Source organism: Littorina saxatilis, linkage group LG1, assembly GCF_037325665.1.
Source record: "Littorina saxatilis isolate snail1 linkage group LG1, US_GU_Lsax_2.0, whole genome shotgun sequence".
Taxonomy (NCBI): domain Eukaryota; kingdom Metazoa; phylum Mollusca; class Gastropoda; order Littorinimorpha; family Littorinidae; genus Littorina; species Littorina saxatilis.
Window position 1 is genome coordinate 81,594,321 of NC_090245.1, and position 23,571 is coordinate 81,617,891.

At 42.2% G+C, this 23,571-nt stretch overlaps 1 protein-coding gene across 1 annotated transcript in view; it reads right to left on the minus strand.

Annotated features, from left to right (window-relative positions):
- LOC138950067 (uncharacterized) overlaps positions 1 to 19,346 on the minus strand; it is a 46,814-nt gene extending 27,468 nt beyond the window's left edge. Inside the window, exons 1-6 of the mRNA XM_070321867.1 lie at positions 18,405 to 19,346; positions 15,871 to 16,101; positions 7,610 to 7,769; positions 3,520 to 3,642; positions 2,807 to 3,033; positions 1,660 to 1,842 (exon numbers count right to left, since the gene is read on the minus strand). Coding sequence (XP_070177968.1) covers positions 1,660 to 1,842; positions 2,807 to 3,033; positions 3,520 to 3,642; positions 7,610 to 7,721 — 645 coding nt within the window. The 5' untranslated portion in view covers positions 7,722 to 7,769; positions 15,871 to 16,101; positions 18,405 to 19,346. The remainder of the gene's footprint in view (positions 1 to 1,659; positions 1,843 to 2,806; positions 3,034 to 3,519; positions 3,643 to 7,609; positions 7,770 to 15,870; positions 16,102 to 18,404) is intronic.
- Positions 19,347 to 23,571: the final 4,225 nt, after the last annotated feature.

Here is a 23,571-nt window from a genome sequence, read left to right on the forward strand (position 1 = left end):
TATGATATGTAAGACAGTTTCAAGCGAGCTATTTTTCGCGGCTGTATTTACTGTGCAAACAACTCTAAATATGGCAAAAGTGTCACGTGATAATCAACCGTTTGGTTTCGGCGCTCACTGGAGCAGACGATTTTTTCTGTAACCAGTTGACAGTGATGAAATCATATATTACGGTCTCCTTCCGGCAGCAGTCCCAAAATTTCGACTTGTTTTGACCTTAGAACGATGTCTTTATCATAACTGTGAAGAACAGAACGGAGATCACTGTCGAAGTCGACCAATCTGCAATATAGCTATTCTGATGGACACGTGGGGGAATTCGGGGGCTGTGATTGGATGGTCTCTTCTGATCATCAAAGCATAATGCTACGGAAGTCGGCCATTTTTGCCAATATCCAAAAGCATATTGACAATAACAAAGACGCATGGTTCCGGTTTACCCATCTGTACCACACGATGTTTGAATCGACAACAGCACACACTGACAACTTGAAATTCTTCTCGGGAATGTTTTTCAGCTTTACAAATGTTGATAGCATACCCTTTTCTGCTAACTTCCTGATGAAACAGGACTAAACCAATTATTTTCTGTCCCTAAACACCACAAAATGCCCAAAGTCGAAAGATGTAGTACCAACAGGGGAGTAAAACGGAACAGCCGTTTTTGTGTGCCTGTGTGAGCTCAGTTGCCGACTGACACAAACTTTTGCATTCGGCTTCTCTTATCTCGTAACTCCACACTAAATACCCCAATTCCCCTCTGAAGTATTGATGTTCAACCCATGGCACTAACATTCGTGTAGTCGTTTATAACTGAGGTTGAAAAATTCGCTTCATGACGAGACAAGTATAAAATTTTAATGCCATTCACCAAACTGAAAACTTCGCTGCCGTCTGTTCGCGTTGTACGGATTAGCTGTTCTCTTCTCCTCCCCTTATTGCATCCTAGTTCTTCAGTTGTTTCTAGTTTTCCGTTGATGTTGTGTTTTGGTCTTCTTCATAAGTAGTCTTGTTCAAAATTAAAAAAACTCAAACTTCTTTTTGTTGTATACGAATGAACTAATAAAAAGCTGTTTAACAGCTGTGTTGTCAAATCGAGTTTTTTTTCCAAAGTCAGTGTGGCGCCTGCGCAAAACTAATGCGCATAAGAAACGGCGTCTGCTATCAAAACCTGAGATCAACGCATCGACGCAAAAACTGTCATTTTGTAAGTTTGGAACAACAAATCAAGGTCAGAACAGCTATATAATCGCTATTGTATTTTCAGCGTAGCAATAGGGTCCGATATTTAGACTCGAACAAGTATAATGCGACTCGTCTTCGACTCGTCGGCATTATACTTGTCTCGTCTAAACATCGGACCCTATTGCTACGCTGAAAACACAATAGCTGTTAATCATTTTCGTCTCGCGAACACTGATCTCAAATTTAGATCAGTGCTCGCGAAAAACATATGGGAGATAACTCTGTATTCGTGTTTTGATAGATTCGCGTAGGACTGTAGCGTCCGGTCAGAGAGACAACTGGCAATAGCCGTGGAGCGATGCTTATCAGAATGGTGTGCTATAGGTGACGCAAGGAGAACAAGTTAACATGTGGATTCTGAACAGAAACTTAGTCTGCTATAATTGGAGAAATCCTTGTAGATACCGTACTTACAGACTTGAAAGTAATGTAGCTAACTTCTATTGCACGGGTGGTCGTGTTCTCAATCTCGCCGAACACTTTCACCGTTTCTCCGACCAAGCAGCCTTTCCTCGGTACAAGAATAGTGCCAGACAACGGACCAGTTGCACAACAACAGCAGCAAAGGGTCGTTTCTTCCGTTGTTCGGGCTTCTCTCTGTAACAGAATGAAACCCACAGAACAGTGTATAAAAGCAAACCAGTGCGGAAGATTGGCACGGACTGTTTTATAGACTCACCTCCACAAAGATGTTTACGAAAGTGCAGAAAATCGATTCTGAAATGCTTGGTAGGCTAACCTTCTCAGAAATGTTGACATTTATTCAGAACATCGATTTTAAATGCTTGGTAGGTCCACCTTCGCAGAAATGTTGACAGTTATTCAGAAAATCGAGTTAAAATGCTCAGCTACAGACTCGCCTTCGTAGAGATGTTAACAGTGGTATAAAGTATGGATTTCAAATGCTCGGTAGGCTAACCTTTGCAAAGAAAAAGAGAAAACACAATTTAAATTCTCACATACCGAACTGGTGTTTTTGTAACCTAATTAGTAACCGATAGCCTAATGTATTGACGTCAACAAAGACGACGACGATGTTGCTGATACTGCTGTTGCTGCTCTACTGTTGCTACTTTACTGTTGCTGCTCTACTGTTGCTACCCTACTGTTTCTACTCTACTGTTGCTGCTCTACTGTTGCTACTGCTGATGCTGATGATGCCAACGAAGATGACAATAGAGATGACGATAGAGATGACGATGATGAACAATCGTGAAACAACTCATTACTTCAGGCGTGAGCCTGATGCGATGACTTCTTGACGACGACGACGATGACGATGGTGATAAAGATGACGATGAAGGCGACGACGATAACATGATGATGATGAGAATGATGATGATGATGATGATGATGATGATGATGATGATGATGATGATGATGATGATGATGATGATGACTTCGACAAAGAATACGATGAGGACGACGTCGAAAACGACAACAATAACGACGACGAGTACGGAGGCGATGTTACTGCCGCAGATGATGCAAACAGGTGAAACTCATTATTGCGCCAAACGAAATTGTGTTGGTGTAAGATACTCAACAGTCGTGAACTTACCATGGCGTCGGACACTTGGTTCAGGTCTAGTTGTCTGGTGACGGTGAAGCTGCGCTTCTCCGTGATGTCGAAGGCCAACGGTTTGTCGACAACAGCCTTCACCGAATACTTCACCTTTCCGTAATTCGCCTCATAACTGGCAGGTATGTCTGGCGGCAGTTGAAAGCGAAACGGGAAGAAATGTTCCCCGGGTGGGAGAGCAATCTTGTCCGATGTGTCTTTTGGAACTGTTGGGAAAAGTTAAACAAAACAAAATATAAGCGGAAGAATAGCAGGGCACTGTTCATGTAATTGGAAATTGCACAGATTGGTGCACCAAGTGAGAAAACAGAGACAGACATACACGTAGACAGTTGGACCTACTTACAGATAGGCTAGCTGAATTACGTTCACAGACACAGACACAGACACAGACACAGACACACACACACACACACACACACACACACACACACACACACACACACACACACACACACACACACACACTGACTCAGTCAGATTAGACAATTCAAAACTTATTTTAAATACAACAACAACAAAATCAACATCATCAACAACAACAACAACGCACACAAAGACTCTTCTTATGTTACAAACAACAAACCACAAACAAACACACAAAGCAAAAAAGCACCAACAAGAACTAAACAACAGTAAACACATTTTTACAGCAACAACGAAAGCCGACAGAAAGGCAAGAAATGCATCACATTTTCCATGGAGCAGATGTTCCTCTCCAAAGTAATCCTCTGAAGCATAATAAGTTTTTCTGTTATCCCCGCCGCCCTCTTCCCACTCCACCTTGGCTTTGCCCTTGAACTTAGCGCGTATTCCTGGAACAAGAGACAACAACAACAGTAATAATAGTAATACACAACATAATAGTTGTCAATAAGTGCTTGCTTCTGGTGATCACACGAAAGCATGTCATTGGATAGAGTGAATGCACTAAAACTGTTAGTACACTGCAGGAGTAATAATGATAATAATAACAACAGCATAAGCGACAACGAACACCACCACCACCACCACTACCACTTTCATCATCATCATCATCATCAGCAGCAGCAGCAGCAGCAGCAACAGCAGCAGGAAGACATTTAACACTGCACAATGATAGAAATCAACAAGTCGCTTAAGGCGAAAATACAATATTTAGTCAAGTAGCTGTCGAACTCACAGAATGAAACTGAACGCAATGCCATTTTACTCGTAGCATCGTCAGGCCACCGCTCATGGCAAAGGCAGTGAAATTGACAAGAAGACCGGGGTAGTAGTTGCGCTAAGAAGGGTAGCACGCTTTTCTGTACCTCTCTTTGTTTTAACTTTCTGAGCGTGTTTTTAATCCAAACATATCATATCTATATGTTTTTGGAATCAGGAACCGACAAGGAATAAGATGAAAGTGTTTTTAAATTGATTTGGACAATTTAATTTTGATAATAATTTTTATATATTTAATTTTCAGAGCTTGTTTTTAATCCGAATATAACATATTTATATGTTTTTGGAATCAGCAAATGATGGAGAATAAGATAAACGTAAATTTGGATCGTTTTATACATTTTTATTTTTTTTTACAATTTTCCGATTTTTAATGACCAAAGTCATTAATTAATTTTTAAGCCACCAAGCTGAAATGCAATACCGAACCCCGGGCTTCGTCGAAGATTACTTGACCAAAATTTCAACCAATTTGGTTGAAAAATGAGGGCGTGACAGTGCCGCCTCAACTTTCACGAAAAGCCGGATATGACGTCATCAAAGACATTTATCAAAAAAATGAAAAAAACGTATGGGGATATCAATCCCAGGAACTCTCATGTAAAATTTCATAAAGATCTGTCCAGTAGTTTGGTCTGAATCGCTCTACACGCACGCACGCACGCACACACACACACACACACACACACACATACACACACACATACACCACGACCCTCGTTTCGATTCCCCCTCGATGTTAAAATATTTAGTCAAAACTTGACTAAATATAAAAACGCAAGAAAGGTTACTTTATGGAACATGTAATTAAGTGAAAAAGGCAAAGTCGATTTCTCAAGGTCATTGATTAAAAGAAAATGTAATGAGCCTGAATAACAAGACACACAATTGAAAAGATTTGAAAACGATGCTCACATCATGTGCTGATATTGAAAAGGTTCCCATCTCAACTTTGGTAAACACGAACACTGCATCACAGTTTGTCACATTTTGCAAATGAGAGTTACCGACAAGAACCAAAGTTTCACATTCTAAAATCAGCCACAAAAATATGTTATGCTAAATTGTAAGAACTTCCACTTGATATAGGTATTTGGTAGGTCTTTCCAATGAGCACAAAAGTTATTTCGCTTTTTTTTTTTTTTTTTTTTGTGGGGGGGGGGGGGGGGGGGGGGGGGTAGTGGTTTTTTTAAATTTGAAAGTAAGGAATATATCCGGTCTTTTGTATCATTTGCATATTAATTCATTCGTACCGTTGTTTTAGTACATGTTTGTAGTTTTCTCTATTTCGTACAAAATAAAGTTTTGCTAATTTAATTTAATTTACAGTCTTGGAAAAAATTTATCAGCTTTCTCTTTATAACTCGTAAAGCGTAATGTGCAAAAAGTTGCTTTTCTTGTGGTTTAGATTTGTGTATTGTGTAGCGTTAACCGTCTCCTTTTTTCTGATGAACCAAATCTGAAACAAATATATTGTTATTGTCCCAAAATCAAGAATCAGAAAACAAGACGGGTCAGCTATTTTGTTTGTTTATTTCAGTGTTGCTTAACGTCCAGCCGACTACGCAGAGCCATATCAGGACTAGGAAGGGGGGGATGAAGGGGGCCACTTGTCAAGCGATTCCTGTTTACAAATGCACTAACCCATTACTTGTGTCCCAGCAGGCTTTAGTAAAACTAAATTAATACCTACTGGAAGATTACCAGTTTCCAGTATGTTAAAATAGGCTTAACCTATCTACTGCTGGACTTACATCAGAACACTAACAGATTAAACTATACATGAATCGCGAGACAAGCGGCAAGAGAAGAGATTTTTGGAAAAAATACAGGTGAATGAGCAAGAAGGCAGAAAAAAGAAAAGAATTCATGAAGAAAAAGAGAGCATGACAGGAAAGAGGAACCAAAAATCTACCTAACAGCAAACTAGAAAGCTCCTGCGGTTCCAAAAACAGGAGGGGCTTTTAATTTCATAACCGCAGTGCCCCACTGCGGGAAGACGGGTCAGCTATGGGAATGTTTAATAATAGAAACAAGTCGCGTAAGGCGAAATTACTACATTTAGTCAAGCTGTGGAACTCACAGAATGAAACTGAAAGCACTGCATTTTTTGACAATGACCGTATATAGTCCGCCGCTTGTGCATAACGGAGTGAAACTGACGAGCTTGTTCAGCGAGGTAGTGGTTTCGCTGTGCTGCATAGCACGCTTTTCTGTACCTCTCTTCGTTTTAACTTTCTGAGCGCGTTTTTAATCCAAACATATCATATATATATGTTTTTGGAATCAGGAACCTCTTCTTCTTCTTCTTCTGCGTTCGTGGGCTGAAACTCTCACGTACACTCGTGTTATTACACGAGTGGAATTTTACGTGTATGACCGTTTCTACCCCGCCATTAAGGCAGCCATACGCCGCTTTCGGAGGAAGCATGCTGGGTATGTTCGTGTTTCTGTAACCCACCGAACGCTGACATTGATTACAGGATCTGTTCCGTGCGTATTGGTGCGTGGTCTTGTGCTTGCGTGTACACACGAACGGGGATAAAACACTAGCAGGTCCGCACATACTGGGAGATCGGAAATATCTCCACACTTAACCCACCAGGCGGCCGCGGCCGGGATTCGAACCCTCGACCTTCCGATTAAGAGGCCGACGTCTTACCACCCCGCCACAGCGCCCGTCGGAATCAGGAACCGACAAGGAATAAGATGAAATCGATTTGGGAAATTTAATTTTGATCATAATTTTTATATTTTTAAATTTCAGAGCTTGTTTTTAATCCAAATATAACATATTTATATGTTTTTGGAATCAGGAAATGATGTAGAATAAGATGGTTGTAAATTTGGATCGTTTCATATAAAAAAAAAGTTATTACAATTTTCAGATTTTTAATGACCAAAGTCATCAATTAATTTTTAAGCCACCAAGCTGAAATGCAATACCGAAGTCCGGCCTTCGTTGAAGATTGCTTTACAAAAATTTCAATCAATTTGATTGAAAAATGAGGGTGTGACAGTGCCGCCTCAACTTTTACAAAAAGCCGGATATGACGTCATCAAAAGTAATTATCGCAAAAACGAAAAAAACGTCCGGGGATATCATTCCCAGGAACTCTCATGTCAAATTTCATAAAGATCGGTCCAGTAGTTTGGTCTGAATCGCTCTACACACACACACGCACAGACAGACAGACAGACAGACAGGCAGACACACAAACACACACACACACACACACACGCACGCACACACACACACACACACACACACACACACACACACACACACACACATACACCATGACCCTCGTCTCGATTCCCCCTCTATGTTGAAACGACACCTTCACGAATACGTCGACCTAGAGGAGGTCTAAATGATTTGTTTCGTCTCTGATCACAAAGTTTCAGAAACTAAACTTGTTTAAATAAAAAGAAAATACACCAGTAATTAACCAGGTAAGGTACGTTTATATCTATAATCAATATTTCGGCACGTTACTGCCTTCTTCGGGATGGTAAGCGTATGGAAAGAATGGAATGACAAACTAAACTTGTTTGTGTGTTTTACTCATTTACCTCTAAACTCGAGTTGCTTGGTGAGGTTCAGCAGAATGGAACCCTGAACCACTTGTCCTGGTTCATAGACACCAGTTGGGTTGTTATCGAAAATAATTTCCAGTTGTTGCATGATGCCCCGCGTAACTGACCGTCTGATTCAGGAGGTCCAGATCACATGCTGCACGCACAAGAAAAAAATGTCGGGGGATATCATACCCAGGAACTCTCATGTCAAATTTCATAAAGATCGGCCCAGTAGTTTAGTCTGAATCGCTCTACACACACACACAGACAGACAGACAGACAGACAGACAGACAGACAGACACACATACACCACGACCCTCGTCTCGATTCCCCCCTCTATGTTAAAACATTTAGTCAAAACTTGACTAAATGTAAAAACAAAACACACACAAAACAACACTACGCGAGTGCAAGAGAACAAAGATCATGTTTTTTGCCACCTATCCCTTGCCATTAATATTTGATGGACAGGACACTGGTAACGCCTTGTTGAACTCGTTAGGTTGTGGGTTCTGGGGAAATTTCACGATAACAAAAAACAAACGGATTAACCTCAATAGCAGAAAAAAGAATTGTTGTCCTATTAGTATTCAACAAGTCGTGTTACTATGGTAATCTGACATTGAACATACATTAATATTTAACTCCTTCAGTCTGTAGAATCGATGTTTTGCTATTCGACCTACCAGCATTGAGTTGTCCTCCCTCATCTGATTATATACAAGCAAAGAGCTTCAGAATTATTCGTCACTTTAATCTAGCTGCGTTCATCGGATGTCGCTCTCTTCTGTCGTGAGAGGTCAACTCTTTATAACGCTGACCATAACATGTCACTACGACTGACGAAAAACGCTTTGATATCGCCAAACAGTACTCCTCATTGATTGACGAAAAACGGGTTTAACTGAGCCAGGAGATTTGACAATAACTGAAAACTGTGAGCATATACTAAACGTATCAACAATTATCGTCTGACCTTCACGGGATTGTATATGCTGAAGGGGAAACAAAGCACGAACAAAATGTCAGTGTTTAGCTTTGTATTGGTTACTGCACTTTTTGCCGTGGGGTTGAAATCATACAAATTTCAAGAATCTGTGTTCATGCAAAGATTTGACCTTTCCAACTTTGTCTACGCTGCCAACCTGTCGTTTGAATTAAGTGAACGCTCTCAGATAGACTGCGCACGAAGGTGTGCTGCAACATGTTCCTGCGTAAGTTTCACATACCCTGCACCCATGCGAACCCCGGGTGTATGTCGTGGTCACTCTACCCGGGAGCTGTCGAGCAACGACCAAATACCATCTGAAGGAACTGTGACATTCGTCAGCGGAACAGGTATGGTGAGAGTCAAGATGTGCATTCAAACTTCCAACTTTCTTTCACTTAGTCAATCTGTGAACAACATAAACTATTTTTGGAGGTCTGAGAGGAGTATGTGCATTTATAAGTTTAGTTTGCGTACGTGCGTGCGTGTGGGTGGAGTGCCATTCTCAAACGCTTCTAACCCGATTTTTTTATTTCATAAAAGTTGTTTTGCAAATTTTATTCCAGCGGGTCTAAACTTTTGTCTGTTTTGGCATTGTGGCTGTCGCATCTTGTAGTCTACTACTTTGATAGCTACTAACCAGCATGTCGGCCATTTTGAGAACATCACTGTTGAAGTTGTCAGACATAAAACAGGTATTTTTCCCTAGCAACCTCGGCAATACATGCTTAATAGCTTATGTAATGGTGACAAATAGTGTAAAAGAGCCTAGAAATGAGACCGGAAAGATTTTTTTATTTTGGCCGTTACAACCGTTATGATTGGGTTTCTTTTTTGGGATGATTTTGACTAAATGCAGGCAGTAAAAGGTAAATGAAGCATAGTTCTCTCCGAAACAGCAAAAAAGTTAATTTCAACCAAATTGACCCGATCACCACCTTATTCTGTTCGCTGAGCAGCTGGCCGCCAGCGACTTGTCTATCATTTTTTGAGAACGGGTCACAAATGTCTTCTTTCTCTGTTAGGTGAGGTAGCAGTCAACGTGGCGGCCAACAAACCGGCCAGCGAGATCTCCACCTTTCCAGGGCACAATGCAGGGCTGGCAAACGACGGCAGTTTCGACAACAAAAACGCAGGAAACCGCGGGGTGTGTTCACACACAAATGAACCTCCTGTTGCTGGAGTGAGAACCTGGTGGCAGGTGGACCTGGAAGCATGCTACGACATCTCGTCTGTCATCATCACCACCAGTGTGGACTGTTGTGGTGAGTTGTGCAGATGCAGACCGTCTTCTGCTTTTTGGTTTTCCATCTAACTAACTTACTAACTAAGTAACAAATCAACCAACTAGATCATGAACTAACGAACCCACTAACCAACTAACAAACCTTTACGTGAACAGCCAACTAACTAACCTACGAACTAACCAACCAAACAACAACCGATGACCGATCGACCGACTCACCCACCAACTAACGCACTATCTAAATAACTGATAACGAAGGGACGACCTCAGGAACGAGTCAGTAACTCTTGAGTAAGTGAACTTAACAGGCAACGACCTACTCACGAACCAACCCACAAACAAATCGATCTTAGTCTGGACTTGTGATCGGAAGGTCGCAGGTTCGAGTTCGGGCCGGGACGGACACCGACGGGTCAACTTTGTGTGCAGACGCAGAGACGGAAGCCAAATCCCACCCCCGTGTCACCACAATGGCACGTAAAAGATCTTGGTCATTCTGCCATAAGTGCAGATGGCTGATACCACCTAAACACGCATACACTTGTGTATCTCGTCAAAAGCCGTGAGGGCGAAAACTCCAACCATATAACCCATACCTTATCCTTAAAGAGGCGAAATATTTAGCCTGTAGGATATCAATCAATCAATCAATCAATAAGAAGCTTATATCGCGCGTATCCCGTGGGTACAGTTCTAAGCGCTTGTTGAAGAGTTGTCAACACAGGACTAACAGAAAAATAATAACATCTGCAGACGGACATAAACCCTATCACACACTAGCAGACCCTAATAAACATACAACAAACAACTGTTTAACAACAATGTACACATCAATTGCTATAAAGCATTCTCTCTTTCCTTTCTTTGTCGAACAAGCAAACGATCGTACGGTCGACCCATTTTTGTTGCAGCGGATAGACTGCACGACTTTGACGTCGACGTGTACGACAAGGACCCAGAGATGTACCCGGATGCTACTGCACAACGCTGTTATCATTACGTGGGATCCATCCCTACCGGCGCCACAGAAGATCTGGTGTGTGAAAACCGACCAATCCGTGGTCGAGTTGTACGCGTCACAAATGCACCAGGGTATGTCCTCTCTCTGTGTGAGGTGCAGGTGATGGCTGTGCCTTGAAAGACAGTGTTTTTATTATTGAACTTGTAATTGGAGATGCAGTTGTCTTGTAGCACTTTTAATTGAAATGGATGAAAGTCGCTTGTTCATTTCAATGCTTGTTATTCTCTCAGGTGCCAGGAGAAAAGGTTCCGTACAACTCTCGCTTACTCTATTACACATGTCGTATGCATTAAGAGCGATTACTTCCCTTTGGTTATTTGATATGCTTTATGAAGTTTTGTGATGCATTACTTTTCATGTGTTCGATCATGTTGCTGCATTTCAAGCCGTATGTCGTTGACGGTTGATTGGCTGATGTAAGATTGTAGTGCCCGCCATTTTTGACCGGCGTCCCCCGTGTAATGTCAGAGCGTCCCCCTTCCCCTCTTCCTCTGTTCGGTATGTCCCTTTTTCCCGCCATTTCAGTTTGGGGAAAACACCTAAGCATAACTTGTACACATGCACATGGCTTACCTTCCCTGCTCATTTTCCCAGTTAAGAATTTATTCAATCAACAGCCATTGCCGGATAACATCTGAAGCTATATAGTTAATTATTTGTTCATACCTAAAGCAACCTGGGTGTTGGTTGTTATTCAGACTAAATGTGTTAGCCTGATTCTCTCTCTCCCTGTCCTTTGTCAGGCTTTGTGTCAGCCACTGTCATGTTATGTATTCTTTCCTGTGTCACTCACATGCATTTTCATACATTGATATTTTGCTAGTCTTCATTTGTATTACCTTTTTACCTGTACATAGTCTTGTGAACTTTGATTGTCATTCCCTTTTACTGATTCAGGCATGAGAATGATAGTGATCGTCTGAGTTAAGACCTCAGACAAACGGAAGATACTGTCTTCCGGCTGATGCACATTTTTAACTATTAATTCCCATGTTGCACTTTAAAGGCGTTTGCCTGCAGAAGAACTTTGCGACTGATAAAACTGAACATTGTGTGCAGTCGCATAGATGCAAAACAGACTTTTAGTCTAAAGCGATATGATTTAGTCGCGCTTCCCTGTAAAGTAATAGACTGTTGTCTAACGCTTCATTTTGACGCATGGGAGCTTGCGCTTACCCCATGCCTGAGTTATCTTTCTTATTCTTGTCGTCATTATTCAACTCGATGAAGATGTGTCTTCATGGCGATGAACATGCTTAATAATAACAATTATTAATTGCGGTTCATGCAGTTGGTTAATTTATGTAAAGCATTTTCCTATGCAAGGCTTAGGCCTAAGGGAAGATGTTGGTTACTTCCCTTGACATTAGCTGTTGTGGAGTTGTTTAACTCACTGTGGATTCTCTTTCAGAGAATGCTGTGTCTGCAGGATTTTGGCTGTATTGTTACTTGTCTATATTTGTCATGATTATTTTGACAAATGGTACAATGTTACATTCATTGGTGGGCGGGGATGTAGCTCAGTCGGTAGCGCGCTGGATTTGTATCCAGTTGGCCGCTGTCAGCGTGAGTTCGTCCCCACGTTCGGCGAGAGATTTATTTCTCAGAGTCAACTTTCTGTGCAGACTCTCCTCGGTGTCCGAACACCCCCGTGTGTACACGCAAGCACAAGACCAAGTGCGCACGAAAAAGATCCTGTAATCCATGTCAGAGTCGGTGGGTTATAGAAACACGAAAATACCCAGCATGCTTCCTCCGAAAACGGCGTATGGCTGCCTAAATGGCGGGGTAAAAAACGGTCATACACGTAAAATTACACTCGTGCACAAAAAACCCACGAGTGTACGTGGGAGTTTCAGCCCACGAACGCAGAAGAAGAAGAAGAAGACATTCATTGGTTTATGCTTTGTATTATGTCATGTGTGACTTAGAAGCATGTTGTTATAATTGTATTTTTTTCTTCTTTTTAGTGCCTTCTTCTTTACACTGCTTTCTGGCATATATTGTTTCTGGTTTGCACCAGAAATACATATATTGTTTCTGGTTCTATTATTGTTTCTAGCTGATTCTGGTACTGGTAGATATCAGAATTCATAATTGCTATTTCTGGTTTTATGTAAGCATTGCTATTTCTTGTATTAGAGTTCTGTTCATTGTTTCTAATTTATAACTTATAGCATTGTTTCTGGTTGCTACCAGATTTAGCTAAACTGTTTTGGAACATTTCTGATTTAGATAAGCTACCTGAGTGGTTATTCTTAGTTACATTTTGCTTTAATAAAAGATAAGTTAAAGCAACCTCTGTCTTCGGTGTCTTAATTGTATGCTCCTCTGCCTGTGCTATATATCCTTTTCCTTCCACCCGACCTTCCCACAATGAGATGATATGCCGAAGGACGATAATAATGTTGCGTCGAAGGTTGTTATGCCCAACCGCAACTTGCGGAAGGGATCATAGGTTTTTTTCAGCTGTTTGTGTTTGTTGCTTGGTTTTTTTTCCCAGCTAGTTCTTCTTCTTCTTCTTCTTCTTCTTCGTTCATGGGCTGAAATTATTAATCACTCATCTTTTTGCACGAGTACTCGGAATTTTACGTATATGACCGTTTTTACCCGGCCATTCAGGCAGCCATACGCTGCTTTCGGGGGAAGCATGCTGAGTATTTTCATGTTTCTATAACCCACCGAACTCTGACATGGATTACAGGATCTTTTCCGTACGCACTTGGTCTTGTGTTTGCGTGTACACACGAAGGGGAATAAGGCACTTGCAGGTCTGGACATAAGTTGACCCGGGAGATCGGAAAAATCTCCACCCTTCACCCATCAGGCGCCGCGGCCGGGATTTGAACTCACGACCTTCCAATTTGGAGGCCGATGTCTTATCCGCTAGGCCATTACGCCCAGCTAGTTCAATTCACATATTGCACGAAAGAAAAGGTTATGTTAAATTTACAGAAAACTCAAAGGTGTGTACAAATACCTGTTTATGTGTGGTAAAAAAACACGAAATGTTCGTGTTGTTGTTAGTTTCTCTTATACTCTGCTGAAATGTCTGCTTTGAGTTGAACAAACTCGACTGAAAATCCATACACAAAAGTGGTTGTTCATTATATTTCATTATATTTCACAGTTTCCTCAACGATTTTAATACAGTCAATGAAAACATGAATGTCTGTGTCTGTGAGTGTGTGGGTGAATGTGTGCGTGTGTGGCTTTATGTGTGTGTTTGTGTGTGTGTGTGTGTGTGTGTGTGTGTGTGTGTGTGTGTGTGTGTGTGTGTGAGTGTGTGTGTGTGCATACAGCATGTTTATGAATGAGTGAACCCCCAGGGAGAAAACATGAATGTCTGTGTCTGTGAGTGTGTGGGTGAATGTGTGTGTGTGTGTGTGTGTGTGTGTGTGGCTTTATGTGTGTGTTTGTGTGTGTGTGTGTGTGTGTGTGTGTGTGTGTGTGTGGTTGTGTGAGTGTGTGCATACAGCATGTCTATGAATGAGTGAAACCCCACACAAGTAGGTAGGAATTCATAGCTAGGCTATAGGGTACGTTGTACCACCTGTACATGTGTTGTGAGCACAGCCACGGGTAGTCTACTAGTTTACTCAAGGTTAGCCAAAGTTTTAAGACATAAGACATTTATTTCAACCACGTACATTGCACAGGAATATATCTTGGTTTGAGTTCATTCAATACATATATTACTGTACATTCTAACACAACAACCAAACAGAGTGCAAACAGAACTGCATACACACACTCACTTACACACACACACACACACACACACACACACACACACACACACACACACACACACACACACACACACACACACACACACTCTCTCTCTCTCTCTCTCTACAGTATACTGCTTTCACATCTTGTCCACTTCACACAAAATACTCTTTTTACCAGAGTATTTTATGTGAAATAACTTTACTATAGTTTCTACAGTTACGACCTCTCATCAACAATTGCGCAGACGCAGGTGTTCCCATGTGAATCACGTTCAATCTAGTTCATATCATTAAATTTTTAGACCATGTTTGCATGGGTCTCTAAGGCTACTATCACAAATGTAAGGCACCGGTCCGCTTGCATATATATATATTATCAACATTTATCAAACAACATAATTATTGGAAATTGATCTGTTGAATTTGAGAGAACTAACTTCAAGGGGCATTCACTGTGCTGTACTTTAGACACAACTGCGATGATTCTCTCGTAAATGCTACGTAACTATGCTAACATATAAAATTATTCTGAAAATGGAACTTTCTTCTGTAGGTGAACTCTTCTGCGTAAGAGTTCCAACAGTGTTCCTTGTTGTTATTATTTTTCAGTGCTGGCGGTTATTCATGCATCTAATTTAAGTACTCAAATCTGAAATCTAGCACAAGCGAGCACGTTTCACTGCTGTCAGTGGTGAACAACAAGAAAGAAGCGGAAACAAAGAAAAATTGCATGTACATTTTCAGTCTCCGGTTTGGGTGGGAAATTATGCCTTTGAGGTGTTAGGACGAAACTTGTCCTTTCCTTCTGTCAGGTTGAAAAGAGAAAGAAGTACTGATACAAACACTTCTTGTTCTAAATAAAAGATTCGCTCAATTAATACGCTTAAGCTCAGATTGCCACAAAGTATCCATTTAGTCTATAGGTCCTATTTCAGCTTTAACAAAAACAAACACAAACACATTCAGCTGCTTGGCACCCATTGACATTTATGGGAAATTTGTAAGTTGCCTAAATGTCTCAGGTCTGAATTCTTCGCAGCTCCGCTATGTATAGTTTCGACCAAAATGCACAATTTTGTTCTTCCAAAAGAGCGACGTCTGCAAATCCAGCAGCGTCAATGGGGATCTAACGAAAAGCGTCTTAAGTCCTTTTCATGTTTTCACAGTGAAAATTTCAATCGACTTATCAATTAAATAATAATAAAAAAAAAATTTTATTACATTACCAGACTGTTACTTTAAGAATAATAGTATTCAAAACTGACCCAAACCGGAGCCGTCGAACTGGTTTCTCTCTTGCATCGGCTCACTTTTGTCAAAAGAACGTCTTTGGGAAATCCAAGATGGTGCTCTTCAGGATTTTACAACTCCTTGTCTTCTTCTTTGCTGTAGCGGTTGTCCTTCGAATCTTCGTCATCACCAAGCAATCGTCATCATCAGCATGACTAGCAGCAGCAGTGACAAGCAGCACCAGCAGCAGCGCCCACCACCAATAACTGAATCAGTAACATACACTGACATTGTCTTCATTCCAGTCTCACACACACGCGCACAGGCACACACACACACACACACACACACACTGAATCAACGTCTGCTGCCGAATTTGGTAGGCAGATGAGCCCACTACCCTGAAGGCACATAACAAGAGCCGGTCGTGGTTCAGTTTTGGGGTTGGAATTTGTGGCTAACGGCATAGGCCTTTTTGGCGTCTTTTCTTACGCTGGCTGAGAGAGGCTCATGAAGCCGACCTCTGCTATTGATGAGTGACTACTTCGGTTCAAATCAGAGGCACACAATTCAGAGAGAGAGAGAGAGAGAAAGAGAGAGATGGTGGAGATATAGAGAGAGAGGGAGGGAGAGAGAGAAAAAGAGAGAGAGTGAGAGAGAGAGAGAGAGAGAGAGAGAGAGAGAGAGAGAGAGAGAGCAGGGCCGGACTAGGCGAAGAGGAGGGGGGGGGTTGCCAGTGGTGGCCCAGGGGGATGTCCCCCCTGGCGGCAGGGGCGGATCAGTTCATTTTATGACTGTTTTTTTTCAAAAGTATATTGTGAAGATATGGGTGTGAAGGCGCGAAGCGCCGAGCCGACGGCGCGAAGCGCCGAGCTTGCTAGGGGGGTCCGGGGGCATGCCCCCCCGGAAAATTTTGAAAAAAAGGATGCAAAATGGTGCAATCTGGTGCATTCTGAGGATGATCATTACCAGTTTCAGGCAGCAGATTTTGTCACTGATTAATACCCAAAAAATTGAAACTCAATGTAAAATAAAGAAATGCATACCTCATTCAATATTTTTATTTTTTGGCTGGGGGGGGGGGGGGGGTCCGGAAACCCTAGAACCCACCCCCCCCCCCTCGTTGTGGGGGTCAGGGGGCGAAGCCTCCTGAAGCTGACGGGTAGGTCATATTCTGAGATAGGAAAATGGTCGCTCCTTGCATGAAACAGCATAAAATAAGCAATAATAAAAAAAAATTAAATAAGTAAGGTACATGTTTAGGCTAGGGGGGGGGGGGGGTTGCGCAACCCCCATAACCCCCCCGGTAGTCCGGCCCTGTGTTCGCAGACTGTATGACTCAGCAGCTGATGTACACGACCTCAATCTTGACAGTCATTATGGCAAGGTCACTGCCTAATAATATTGCATGAATAAATCATAGATATTGTGCCCTCCGTCGATCGAAAGGGCGACTGAGTGGCGGGTGGTGCGGCGGAAGGGGCTGGGTTAAGGCGAACGGAGGGGGGAGGGGGGGGGGGTAAAACTGCCGGCACAGGTTTATATCGTGCGAAATATGTGAGCGTGTGTGAAATGGAAGACGGGAGAGGGAGGGGGAGTGGAGGCATCAGTTTAAAGGTGAGTGTGGAGGGGGAGGCGGGGGGGGGGGAAGGGGGGGCTATAGGTCTGTCAATGTCTGCATCTTTTTGTTTGTATGCCTACATACACGTATCTGCGATATGTCTGTGTGAGAGTGTCAGTCGGTATACGTAACGCCCTGTATATTACGGCCAGACAGACACACATACAGTGGGGCACATACACACACATGCACGGAGGACTGACCCCCGCTGCCGCTGCTCGGAATTTAGTAAGCAAGACCTTTTATGACACTCGCTGACTATGAGACAAAAACACTTTTGCTAATTGCAAGTATCGTGTGCTCTTCTAATGTTGCACTTGTAAATCAACAACACTGCTTGTCATCCTCCCTCGCGAATTTATATTTAGTAAACCTGGTTATCGGTTCGGTTCAACTCCAAACACAAGATGTGTATGCCTATTTTTGTTTTAATGCGGTGGATGATAAATAACACAATGAAATCATTATTAACTCTGTCAGCTAAAATTCGATTTTTATCACACTTTTGTTGAACAAACTAATTAATTAACATTTAAGCTTCTAAGCGGCAGACTTTTTGAACCAAAGCCGGATAAATTGTCTTTAAAACGTGACACTGGTTTCGAGAGATTCAGCCAGGCCGCATCCTAGTTGCCATTGGTGTCGTAGCGCAGCAACGGTGGTAATTTAGAGAGAGAGAGAGAGAGAGAGAGAGAGAGCTGAGAGAGAGAGAGAGCTGAGAGAGAGAGACAGAGACAGAGACAGAGAGATATAAAGACTGAGAGACAGAGAGAGAGAGAGCGCCTGTCAGTTCGTACGTGCGTGTGTGCGCGTGCGCCCTTCAGTGCCGCATGTGATTTAGCTTCTTAGCCATGTGTCTGGGAAAGAGACTGTAGATTACACAGACAGTCAGACTGCGTACTCTACAGTCTCCGTCTGGGTCTGGGTCTCAATGTGTCTGCTACTCACCTGTCCGGGCCGTGTATGACACTGAAGTTGCAGTTACAACTGCCGGGTCACTCGTTGGATTCCTGTTTCACACTGATGCTCTCAAGCTGCAGCAGTAGCCACTGAGGAATTTAGTCTTGAGTCGAGCGTTTGAAAATGTCTGAGCCTGAAGGCGGGTGTAACTTACACCTCTTGGTATCAGTCTGCCTTAGAGATGAGGACGAAAGTTTGCCAGATGGCCAGAATAGCGCGCTGCATTTTCCTGCCTAGAACTAAGGCGCGTCTGCCGCGACGGTGCCTGAGCTAAACATTGGCGGGCACTGCTCACAGTCCAGCAAACGGCACTGTAAACATTCCCCGTCCCTTCACCTCTCTCGCCACCATTCGCCCTACCCTTGGTCTCATGCCTGAATTACTCAGAACACAATCATCCGACACAGCGGAAAGGCCAATTAATCTCTGCTGCAATTCTCAACCAATACGGAATTGGCAGACTGAAAATACAGCCTTTATGCTGGCGCCTGTGACTCATCAGTCCTCATAGACAGAGACATCGTATGTCTCTGGTGTCGATGACTGCACACACACACACACACACACACTGGTTGCTGCTATTCCAGGCGTCACACTGACAGCTTTTTCACTAGACAACGTAAAACATGTTGCAGCTTATAATACAGTCGTACACAAGCACGTTCCACCAGTCTCCCAGCCGAATAAGCAAGTAGGCTACAGTATCTTGCCGCTCAGGCCATTGCTGTTGCTGTCGCTGCTGTAGTTGTTTCAGTTGTTGTCGATGCTTAAGACACAGTCTTGTTGTTTGCTTCTCAGCTGTCAGTCACAAACCAATGCGCCCTAGCTGACTGTAAATACCGATGCAACGGTGGCCAACATGCATGTCCTTTCTCCTGCGCGAACTGTTCGGGATTTCACGCACCGATGCACCACCATTTCTCATCGGCCTTGAACTGCAGGCGCACCATTTTACGAACTGCTGCTCCACAGGGGCATGACATTGGAAAAGCAGAACCAAGTCAGACGCGTGATCACAGGCGCATGATTGTTTGGGGTGTGGTGACAGGTCTGGCGGCGGTCTCCTTATACCTACTTGCAGGATGTAGTTAGGTTTTTCAGATTTCTACCCCCCCCACCACCACCACCACCCCCCCCCCCCCCCCCCCCCCAACCTCCACAAAAACCGTGTGTCATATGGTTTGACACTGTAATGTCAAGGGGTGAGTTATAAAGAGTGTCCATCAGACCCACCCCCCTTCACCCGGCCGAACTAGCCAGTGGTATGTCGTCGTTGTAATTCAAAATCCTCGTATGTTTGCTGTTTTGAGCAAATTGAAAAAAAAAATGTTTTGAAAATTCACCGCATCAGATATAACTTCAATTCATGGGTTAATGTTTTCTGTAAATCAGTGCAATGGCAGTCTAAATGTGTGTTAATGTCAGTTGTTAATGATACAACTGAGAAAATATTGAGATATAGGAGCCATCCAGATTTAGAATAATTATACGAGTTTTTCCCCTTTGTCACCTAACCTAGTGGCCATATCAGTGTCACATTTCTGAGAAAGAAAAAATAGTTGTACGCTAACAATACAACAGCAGCAACCTCGATCGTATCGTCCAAAATATGACATAGTTTCCGTCCAAGTGTGGCACAAAAACCTCGTAAGTTCAACTTAAAGGCACAGTGCAGCTCACAGCCTTCGTTTTTCGTTTTTGTTGCAGCTGAGTGCATTTACAGTTCAAAAATCCTCCTATCACGGTAGTAAAACAAACCCAAAACTACCCAACGACGACATCTGTAAAGCTCGACAGTTTCTTGTTCACGCGAGTGCATAAATTAACCTAGTTATTACGTGGTCAGTGTTTGGGGTCGGAGTTCGATTCAACTGAGTCAGTGATTCCGGCCTCCATTTTGTTTTACACAAACTCATGATGATGTCTGAGATAGTTTGCTAGTGACGTGTCTTTTTGTGCATGATGTGGTGATCTACCTGATCTAAATTTAGATCCAAAAATAGGTCAAGACCAGCCGGGTCCGAGTACGAAATTAATTCGTAAAAAAATCGCAGTTCTTGACTCTTTGGGTGCAAGTCAATGAAACTTGGTAGTTCTTCTAACGGATAGCTGCCTGAGGTATGACTAAAAGCCCCAGGGGCTCCGTGCACCTGGATTTGACAAGTTCAGTACCTTTAAGTGGGCTTTTGGGCGTTCTCTTGGAACAAAATAATGAAGATACAAGTTTCTTTTCTCAAGAACTTCTTCTTACGTTAGAAAGAAGCTGGAGGAGATACGAGCTTTTCTCACCACATGGGCCACACAAAAAACCATCAATGGAGCTAACTGTTATTTTAGTTCCAAAACTGATCATGACCTCAAAAATTGAGATCCGAGGTTTGTGAATAATTACAGCGACGATGTGCTAGTAGTGAGTGTGGTGAATGATTAATGACTGACTACTGAATGGGGGCTTAATGTCTTCAGGCTTACATGATGCCTATCTCGGTTGCCCATCTGAGTGTGGTGATACTGAGAAATGGCGTTCGTAGACTGAATACTTTACTGGGTCGCTAGTCTCTTTCAGTCCTGCTGCAGCGGACAACTTGACTCGACTCTTAGCTCTTTAAAAATTGCTAGCCATTCTGTTACGCCCAACCAGTCAAAGTGAAGTCGTACACACATGAATTTTTTTGTATGTGTAGGCTACTACACACAATAAAGTCGATGAGTCTACACGCCCATCACAATGACTGATGCACTTGTGATTGTGTATGAAATTCCGAGTGACTTAATCTTGGATTCCGAGTCCCTGCTGAGCGCAACAGTATACCACCTAAATCCGCATAACACGAAAATGTCAGCACATATTTCAGGAAAAGTCAAGTCAGTTTATAACATGTAACTGAACTTCTCATAATTATTCAGGTGCAAAGAAACAGAGACTGAGCAACAGGCTGTTGATGGGACATAATTCAAAACTGCAAACGCAATGTTTGTGCTTATTTCCCTTGTTGAAAGCAGACGACATTTGTTCGTGCTTCTCTGTTCCATACTTCATCCCATTTCGACTGCGACGCATCCAAGTGAATCGACCAAAAGGGAAACTTTTGAAAGAGAAAGTGCTGATCCGATTGAAGTGATGGTGAGCTTACCGAATTTATTCGACATACACAAGGAATCAGCATCTGGGATGGAAACGAAAGTTATGCGGGCAGAATTTCGCCTGGAATACTTTGCCACCGTTTCTTCACAAAATGGGGATCCACTAGACGGTATGTTCTTAAGATATCAAAGAAATCAACAAACCAATCAAACAATCCATCAGCTAATCAATCAATCGATCAATCAATCAATCAATCAATCAATGTATGATATGAATTAATCAACTAAACTTCCACTACCTGAAGAAAACATTTGGATAAGCCTGGCAAGTTCGGTGTGTGTGTGTGCGTGTGTGTGTGCTTGCGTGCGTGTGTGCGTGCGTGCGCGCGTGTGTGTGTGTGTGTGTGTGTGTGTGCCGCGCCGCGGGCGTGCGTGCGTGCGTGCCAGTGCGTGCGTGTGTAGGCCCTATACGTGTTTTTATATTTAGTCAAGTTTTGACTAAATATTTTAACATCGAGGGGGAATCGAAACGAGGGTCGTGGTGTATGTGCGTGCGTGTGTGTGTGTGTGTGTGTGCGTGTGTGTGTGTGTGTGTAGAGCGATTCAGAGTAAACTACTGGACCGATCTTTATGAAATTTGACATGAGAGTTCCTGGGTATGAAATCCCCGAACATTTTTTTGATAAATATCTTTGATGACGTCATATCCGGCTTTTCGTGAAAGTTGAGGCGGCACTGTCACGCCCTCATTTTTCAACCAAATTGGTTGAAATTTTGGTCAAGTACTCTTCGACGAAGCCCGGGGTTCGGTATTGCATTTCAGCTTGGTGGCTTAAAAATTAATTAATGACTTTGGTCATTAAAAATCTGAAAATTGTAAAAAAAAATAAAAATTTATAAAACGATCCAAATTTACGTTTATCTTATTCTCCATCATTTTTTGATTCCAAAAACATATAAATATGTTATATTCGGATTAAAAACAAGCTCTGAAAATTAAATATATAAAAATTATTATCAAAATTATTTTTTCGAAATCAATTTAAAAACACTTTCATCTTATTCCTTGTCGGTTCCTGATTCCAAAAATATATAGATATGATATGTTTGGATTAAAAACACGCTCAGAAAGTTAAAACGAAGAGAGGTACAGAAAAGCGTGCTATGCAGCATAGCGTAACCACTACCCCGCTCTTCTTGTCAATTTCACTGCCTATGCCGTGAGCGGTGGACCACGAGTATACGGTCTTGCTGCGTTGCATTGCGTTCAGTTTCATTCTGTGAGTTCGACAGCTACTTGACTAAATATTGAATTTTCGCCTTACGCGACTTGTTATATTTAGTCAAGTTTTGACTAAATATTTTAACATCGAGGGGGAATCGAAACGAGGGTCGTGGTGTATGTGCGTGTGTGTGTGTGTCTGTGTGTGTGTGTGTGTCTGTGTGTGTGTGTGTGTGTGTGTGTGTAGAGCGATTCAGACTAAACTACTGGACCGATCTTTATGAAATTTGACATGAGAGTTCCTGGGTATGAAATCCCCGAACGTTTTTTTCATTTTTTTGATAAATGTCTTTGATGACGTCATATCCGGCTTTTCGTGAAAGTTGAGGCGACACTGTCACGCCCTCATTTTTCAACCAAATTGGTTGAAATTTTGGTCAAGTACTCTTCGACGAAGCCCGGGGTTCGGTATTGCATTTCAGCTTGGTGGCTTAAAAATTAATTAATGACTTTGGTCATCTGAAAATTGTAAAAAAAAATAAAAATTTATAAAATGATCCAAATTTACGTTTATCTTATTCTCCATCATTTGCTGATTCCAAAAACATATACATATGTTATATTCGGATTAAAAACAAGCTCTGAAAATTAAATATATAAAAATTATTATCAAAATTAAATTGTCCAAATCAATTTAAAAACAATTTCATCTTATTCCTTGTCGGTTCCTGATTCCAAAAACATATAGATATGATATGTTTGGATTAAAAACACGCTCAGAAAGTTAAAACAAAGAGAGGTACAGAAAAGCGTGCTATCCTTCTTAGCGCAACTACTACCCCGCTCTTC